General features: G+C 40.8%; 1 protein-coding gene across 1 annotated transcript; it reads left to right on the forward strand.

Moving 5' to 3' along the window:
• Positions 1-609: 609 nt before the first annotated feature.
• LOC129739571 (uncharacterized) lies at positions 610-2,052 on the forward strand. The gene is made up of 4 exons (XM_055731047.1): positions 610-780; positions 882-1,085; positions 1,149-1,398; positions 1,547-2,052. Exons 1-4 carry the CDS (start codon positions 766-768, stop codon positions 1,618-1,620), a joined length of 543 nt encoding a protein of 180 aa, XP_055587022.1. The 5' UTR covers positions 610-765; the 3' UTR covers positions 1,621-2,052.
• Positions 2,053-8,574: the final 6,522 nt, after the last annotated feature.

Here is an 8,574-nt window from a genome sequence, read left to right on the forward strand (position 1 = left end):
GCATTGACATACCCCTTCTAATCTTCAAATTAAAAAAAAATTGGCTTTCATCCAAATCTTCTCTCCTGGTTACAATCATATTTAACTGATCGAACGCAAATCGTTCGTTTCCAAAACGAATTATCCAAATCTATAGCTGTGACCTCTGGTGTGCCTCAGGGGTCTCATTCTGCTTTTCATACTGTTCGTTAACGACATTTCCTTTATTCTAAAACGGATTGAATACCTAATATACGCCGACGATATTAAACTATTTCTGAAAATAAAAACAACCGAAGATGTTGAAACATTTCAAAACGAAATCAATGTTTTCTTTGAATGGTGCAACAAAAGTTTACTTCAATTGAATGTTAAAAAATGCAACTCTATATCATTTAGCAGAAAGCAAAGTTACCCCATCATTGAAACAAAATTAGGCAATCAACCAGTACAAAAATGCAAAATTGTAAGGGATCTCGGCGTCATACTGGATTCAAAACTCACGTTTGTAGAACATCAGAACAATATCATCAATAAAGCAAATTGCATGCTAGGATTTGTAAAACGTTTCAGCAAACACTTTCAAGACCCATATACCATAAAATCACTTTATATATCCTATCCCGCATAATTAAAAACAGTTGGGGATATAGTACTAACTATTAACTTAATATATTGGTAGCAGTACCAGTATGAAATATCTTCCAAGTATCATTTCATTATACATGTTCAAAATTTTATTACCTCAATAAATTATGACAGGATCGTATCAGTGACAGTGACAATATGATATATGATTTAGTAAGTATAGTATAATAAGAGAATAAAAATTTGCAACCTTTGAATATTGTCTCTGGACCTTATCCAGGACTCTAACAGTGTACGACAAAGTTTCCTTATAGCTTAAAGATGTCGGAAACACCAATCGAGTGAGCTGCACTAATTGTTTCACTCTGGAGGCTGAAAATAAGAAGCTTAAGGAGCAATTAAAGATCAGTAAGCGGAAGCTGCAGAGGGTGCAGGGGGAAAAATTGTCCTCGGACGAGCACGCACTACGATTGGCGAAAGAACTCCAATTGATGAAGGACAAAAATAAGTTTCCTGAGGTAAAACAATTTCATACATCCTTGCAAACATATTTCTTACATTATTTTTGAATCTATTTTCAGGCTTCTTTTTCCGAGCAAGAAGGAATTCCGATGACCGTAGCAGATTTGGATGAACTGAATGGCCGCGCGACAACAGACAGCATGTTTGCTGGGTTGCTCGCTGTTCGCTTGGTCGGTGCAGATAACCTGATAAAGATGAGCGTAACCGGTCAGGCGTGCCATCGGTACGCCAATATGAAAAAAGAAGACGGAACTCGTTTGTACCCAACCCCAAAAAAACTGGACCCCAACGTGTTGCAGTTTATCTGTAGTAAGTTTGATTACTTTATTAAATTTATGTACCCGGGGGATTAACCGATGCATTTTATGTACCCGGGGGATTAACCGATGCATTCGTGGGTCTAACCTAAAATCCAATAGATAAAGTTCTTACATGTATTCAACCTTTCTATTTTCAGACAAAATCGCAGAACGTACTGCCATCCGTGTTGGTTTACAAAACGTACTTACAATTCGGCAATATCAGAAATAAAAAATAAAAACATCAACATTTTAATTTTTTAATTTAATTTTATTTTTTGTGGGAAAGAATTGGAACTATATTGGTTATGGTACAGGGAAGCTCTTTTTAAAAATATTTTACAATATGCGGAACGTATGATTGAGCGTTATTTTTACTAAAAACTACTATAAGCAAACTATATCCATTGAAGTTGATGAAATCTATGATTTTGTATTCCAACGTAGCTAGAACATTCAGGTAGATTGTTTTGCTCGCCAAAAGTGGATGATATTTTAACCGTATCCAATAATGTAGCATGAAATATTTGTTCGAAAAAATCGCTCTTTTTGAATGGTAAACATGCTTAACAGCCCTTTCCCCATATGGTACTTTAACAGATAATCATAATACAGATTGTTAATATGGTCTGTGTTATTGTACATATACTGTTCACTTTACAATAAACGATAACGTTTAGAGACAATATAGAATATTCTCTATATATTGTAATTGATTATGCGGGATGTTCGTTCGATATTGGAGTATTGTAGCATCATATGGAATCCTTATTCAAATATTCACGAGCAACGTCTCGAATCAGTTCAAAAACAATTTTTGTTATATGCGCTACGTAAAATAAATTGGACCACTTTTCCTCTGCCATCGTATGAATCTCGTTGTAAGTTTATTGATATAGAACCTCTCAGTAAACGCAGAGAATTTTCCCAAATTGCATTTGTAAATGATGTTGTTACACAAAGAATAGAAAGTCCTGAATTACTTTCAAAACTAAATTTTTACGCACCCTCCCGTCCATTAAGAAATAAACATTTGTTCTACATTAAACTTTACGACAAAGACTATGCGAAACATCAACCTATCAATCAAATGATGTACAAATACAATTTACAAAGTGAAATTATAGACGTAGCGATGAACAAAACACAATTAAAAAAGGCATTCAAAAACAACTTCATACAACAACAAAATAGCTTACATTAGTTTTAAGTAGTTTTAAGTATTGTAGTCTACATAGTTTGACTTAATAAATAAATAAATAAATAAAATAAATAAATAAAAATCGTGTTCAATTTTTTTGTCTTTGTATAACAGTAAAAAAAATTCATGCCATGTGTCAAAAGCGCAATACCCTCAAACCGCACTGATTAGATATGTTGATCTATAAGCCATTTCGTCAATCGGCTGTATGCGCATATTACCCAAAATGCGCATTTAGGAAAACTACTCCTTACATACATTGTTTTGGGACCGGAACACTTTCGGACGCGGTTAGAGAACCCGAAAACACTTTTTGATTTGTGAGACTAGCAACCCGATATTGACAGCAGCGAGTGGGCACAACCAGTGTAAAAATAGCAAAGTAAAAATGCCAATGAATTACCAAGACCAATTCTAGTTTAACGGACAGGACACACACTTCATGCAACTTAAAAGACCAATTCACTTTCAATTCTTTATTTATTCACACTATTTTTGGCCTCATGCACCAAGCCAGTTAATACTTCCTGCTATGTTTATTCCGGAAAACTGCTCCTTCAGGCGTTGCGTCCTTTGCTGGTTGTAAATCAGCTGTCCTCTGTTTCCCTGCTGTTCAATCAGCTGTCCTCTGCTTCGTAAAATGTCTATTTATTGTAGAATATCTGCTCCACTGCTTCAGGTATCGGCTTCACTAGCACTTATTGTTCAAAAACTTGCAATGGCGTATACTTTTTTCCACTGATGCACTTAATTGCATCCAAGCCAAGCCAACTTTTATTGTTCGCAATAACAATCACTTCACTTGCATAGAGTTCAACTGCGATGGCGATTTCGTGAACAGAAAATGGTTCACACTTTGCTCCGCCGATCGGCTTTCTTCACTTAACTTAAAGTCCAATTATGTCCCGGAACCACTTTCCGAACGGCCATCCGGCTCGAAGGACCAAATGTTTTGGGACCGGAACACTTTCGGACGCGGTTAGAGAACCCGAAAACACTTTTTGATTAAACTGAATCAAACACTTTATTTTTCGGTACTTATGATTGGGGGTTTATTGCGACGAAGTGTATAGCACGGCGGATTGGTTTGAACTGTTTTGTTCGAATTGTGTTGTACACAAAGTGGCGAAACAGAGAAATGTATATAAACCAAAAGTTCCCTATCATTACAACGAACACATTTTTATATTGTTTAAGTTATTTATTTACATAGTATTCCGTCTCACGACATAACTTGACGAACATAATTCCTAAAATTCACTCGGTTCATAGCAGCCGTTCTCCAATTTCTCGGGCACCCCACGTTCGCCAGATCACGCTCCACTTGGTCTAACCACCTCGCTCGTTGCGCCCCCGCTCGTCTTGTTCCTACCGGATTCGTAGCGAACACCTGTTTTGCAGGACAGTCGTCCGGCATTTTGTTTAAGTGTTGAGTTTGAAAGAGAAAAAGCATAAACTTTATATAAACCTTCTCTTCCGCTCCGCAATGAACAGAGCTTATCTCTCCTGAGAGGTATTTTAGATCTGTTTCGGTTGATCAGCTTTTGACGTATGTCTGTTCTACCTTCTACTTCTTCACTACCACTAATAGCATGATCTTACAAAAACATACGCCGCCCGCCTTGAAATCATATTTCAAAACAACGGTACTTTTTACAACTATCGGTTTTGTGTACTGTGCTAATTTTCTGGGAATATCATAACGGTACTTTTTGGGCCTATCTGTTTTGTTTTGCTCATTACTTCATATACAAGTTTTCTATTGTGTGTTGTGTAATGTAGTTTTTGCTGATACTGTGAACTGGAGCCGCTGGAAATGATCGGTGTTTTCATTTCTCCTTCGGGAAAAGTTGGTTGCTGTGGATGCTGGCCGGTTGCTGCTGAGCTGGAGCTGCTTGGATTGCTGGATATTGCTCGTCATTCCGGGAAAACTTGGTGTTACTGCTGCTGTTGTTGTGGGGAGGAAATCTCCTGGGTGAGTATCAATTTCGTTTCAATTCGGTTGCAATCACGACTGATTTTTCTTTCTTTCGAAGCTGCTGGTGTTGCTGGTGATTTCATTTTGGTAACTGCATGTTTACTGGGTGAAAACTGCCTCGCGATGAACAGTTAACCTGGAAATAAATTTGACCGACTTCTTGTTTGGAATGTCCCTCATTCTGGATTTGTTCGTGTTTGATATGGGAACATTGATGCTGGATTGGATGCTCGCAGTGAAAAACCAGATTGCAGTGATCAGGTGAGTACTACATAACATTTTCGGCCGACGTTCTTTGTAGTAACAGTTGCATTTTCCGCTAACCATAGCCTATGCTGCTGATCACTGATTGGACAAGGATGACTTAATCGATGCGTGACGAGTCTCGTAAACTGCTGGATATTCTAAATTGCTTGCTTCAAATCCGACTGACTGGTGAAAGAAGATTCTCTGAATCCCTGGTGATCGTAGAACAGTCAACGACGGTGGACGATGTGTGATTTAGAAGGTAAATATGAGTCTGCGTACCCAGCAACTCGGTTGGATGTTTCTCTACACTGCGGTTTGTCAATCGTGAATCTGCTGATGCGTCGGATGACCTGGATATGCCCCACTAGTGCCTGGCGATGAAGAGCTACTCAAGAGGTGGGTGATGTTAACTGATAAACGCAAGCTGTTGCATTCCTAGCACACGAGGAGCTGTGCAATGATGATCTTTTCTGCCGACCTAGGTAGCGGAACACGGGCCGAGGAAAGCCAGCAAGTTACTATGATGGATCTGGCGAGATGCTGCTCTCGTCGATTGCAGATTCCCATATCATGTGGTGCAACTGATGAGATGTAGCTGCCGTACTGCTTAAGGTGCTGTGGCACGACCAAAGGATGAGGTGTGGACCCCGACATGGATTTGCTCGACGGTATTTCTCTGGGTGTCGGTGCTCCAAGACTGCCCTGTGATTCCGTGGGTGTTGCGTCGAATCTCAATCGTTCGATGGTGGGATACCTGGATGCAGAGGGAAGTGCTTAGCATGATGGTAATTGTTTAAATAAATCAGGACTTCCCTGGATGCGGAGGCAAAGTGCCTCCGCCCACGCTCATAAGAACGTCTGATGATTTTTGGTGAACCGATGACATTCTCTTAACTTCTTCGGGGCTCTTTTTGGGTGAAGCAAGGTAGTACAAAACTTCTTCTGAGGGAGGACCATTTTTCATGCTTCTGACGGTGAATCATCAAACGGCATGTTGTTCGGGTGAAATTATGTTTCAAACTATACGACTTTTCAAAGGTATATGATTCTTCAAGCGATACGAATGCCTTCTTGATTAGGTTAGAGTTCTTCAAAAGATTTGGCGGAGAAGTTTCAACGATATGCAAGGTTTCTTCAAGCGATTCAGTAAATTAAACGGTCAAGTGAAACTTCAAAAATAAGATTCGGAGTGATTATGTGGACTTAACTTAAACATGTGAGATTGAATCAAATTTTGCTTCACTTCAATATTGTCTGATTACTTAACAATGGTAGGGTTCTTAAACTGCTTGCAACTCAACTTGCATATTTTTTCCATTCAACAATTTGAGGACAAGGAAGGCAAAATGACTTGGTTCTTCTGTGAGCATTTCAGTGACGAGAATTCTGACTCAATCATACACAAAATCTTTTTGAATGACATTCAACTGAATTAATTCCCTCTGACTTATCATATCTGACGCAAACTGACTCATTATTGGGTAGGGTACTGACAAATCGTTCTTCTTCATTTCTGACTGTGGGTTCTTCAATTCAGTCTGTGGTCTCAACGTGACATGTTTCCAGCTCCTATAGCCATGTGAGCTGCTTCTGTAGGTGCTTGACGAACAGACTGGAGTATGGGAAATTTTTTGCGGAGATTCGACCACTCGACCTGACACAATCCAACCAAAAACAGAGTTGTGAAGCGTGGGACCATTCTTCGTGACTTTTCTTCGTTCATTCTTCAACAAATCCAAGTAATATTCGGCACCAATGACGACATCGACCCGCTTTGATTCGTGAAAGTTAGGATCAGCCAGCAAAGAGGAATCTGGAATCGACATGGGCGGAGGATGAAACGATGACGAAGGTAGCTGCAGCGTGAGTTTGGGCAACACAAAGAACTGCATAGTTTCTCGGATACCAGATATTTTTGGCGAACGTGAACAGACTTCAGCACGTATGGTTTTCGTTGACACTGACTCAGACGACCCAATACCCTGGACTGACCAAAACGTTGGTGTTTCTTCGAGCTTCAGCTTTCTCGAAAACTCTTTAGTCATTAGACAATGTTGCGAGCAAGAGTCCAGCAGGGCTCTAGCAATCAGAGCGTTACCGTAGCGGTCTTTGATCTTGACAAGAGCGGTAGGGAGCAGAGTATTTGATGCAGGCTTAACAGATAGTGCTACGTAGCTTTGGCTTGTGCTTGGCATAGGTGAATTGATTTGTGTGGCTGTGTTTGGTGAATTGTGTGTTGCATGTTGTGCTTGAGTGTGTGTTTCCGTAACTATTGGCATGGTTTGTTGTCTTTGCTGTTGAAAGGCTTGCTGTGGATAAACATGGGTGCTTTCTTGAATAGGTTGTGCATTTGACAGTTGACTGAGTCTCGGATTCGACGGATTTGGAACGGAGGATCGCGTAGCATGCAACATAGTGTGATGCTTTTGTTGACACAACCGACAACTGCTACGAGTGCAGTTCGTCGCAAAATGACCAGGCTGCAGGCAATTTCTACAGACTCGACTTCGATTGGCGGCTTCAACACGTTCTGATATCTTCAATCGAAGGAATCTCTGGCAGTGAAACGGTGAGTGCCACGGTTCACTACAAAATGGACACTGGTTTGAGGACTTAAATGTCGTGTAGCTCGCTGATTGGGCTCTTGGCTGACGATGATCTGCGACATTGAATTGGGGTTCTTTGGCGGGAGCAACTGACTGCAGGACGGAACAGTAGCTGCGCAGAAACTTCCTCATGTCCTCGTATTTGGGTACTTCTTTGCAGTTGTGTTGTGTTTCCCAGCTTCTTAAGGTGACAGAGTCCAGTCGCGAGTAGAGCATGTGTGCCAGAATTGTGCTCCAACCACCAGTGTCCTCGCCGACCTTCTGCAGCATCATCAAGTTCTTCTCGAACTCACTTATGAGATTGTTGATGCTCTCATACCCTTCTTTTCTGATCGGTTCGAGTGAAAATAGTGCGTCTAGGTACGCCTTCACTATCAGCTTCTTGTTCTCATAGCGCTCTGTTAGAATCTCCCAGGCGACAGTGTAGTTGACGTCTGAGAGTTCGATAGAGAGAACTTCTTCGAGTGCCTCGCCGCTTAATGATGACCTGAGGTATGAGAACTTCTCCATGGGTGCGAGTTGACCGTTGTTGTGGATCAAACTTTGAAAACTGTCGCGGAATGAAATCCATTCGCGAAGTTTTCCACTAAAACTGGGCAATCGGATTTCTGGCAGCTTAACTCTTGACCCCATGGAGGCATGGCCTTGACTGTGTGAAGAGTCATCTACGTTCGGAGCTCGCTCGGGTTTGTTTTGAAGTTTCGACAGGGCACCCTTCAACTGGAAGAAACGGTCTTCAAAACTCAGCAGCAGCCTGTCGTTTTCTTCCTCACGTTGTGCTTCAGCTTCATCTTTGGCGTCACCGTAGAGCTCCTTGGCCTTCTTCTCTTCACTCTCATAAAAGATCAGCTCGATTTTACTGCGCACTTCATGAAACTCATCAAACACAGGCTCCAAGGCTCCGAGCCTTGAAGCAATCTGACACTCATCACGTTCTGGTTCGTAGTTCTGAATAAATCGTTCGGCACTGTCCATAAGAAGCACTATTTGCCGTTCTCTTTTCTGTAACAACTTCAACTGAACATTTTTCGCCATTCTGACCGGAAACTTTGTCCACTTCTAACTTAAATTCAAACACTCTGACCTTTCAGAGCTGAAAAAGCAGCGATTCAACCCAAGTGTGGGCAAATGTAGAAAATAGTTTCCAATTTC

The sequence above is a fragment of the Uranotaenia lowii genome, chromosome 1 (genome assembly GCF_029784155.1).
Source record: "Uranotaenia lowii strain MFRU-FL chromosome 1, ASM2978415v1, whole genome shotgun sequence".
Classification (NCBI taxonomy): Eukaryota; Metazoa; Arthropoda; class Insecta; order Diptera; family Culicidae; genus Uranotaenia; species Uranotaenia lowii.

Coding starts and splice junctions, on each gene's coding strand:
- LOC129739571 (XM_055731047.1), top strand. Junction 1,086..1,148: donor ACAAAAATAAGTTTCCTGAG/GTAAAACAATTT, acceptor ATCTATTTTCAG/GCTTCTTTTTCCGAGCAAGA. Junction 1,399..1,546: donor CGTGTTGCAGTTTATCTGTA/GTAAGTTTGATT, acceptor TTCTATTTTCAG/ACAAAATCGCAGAACGTACT.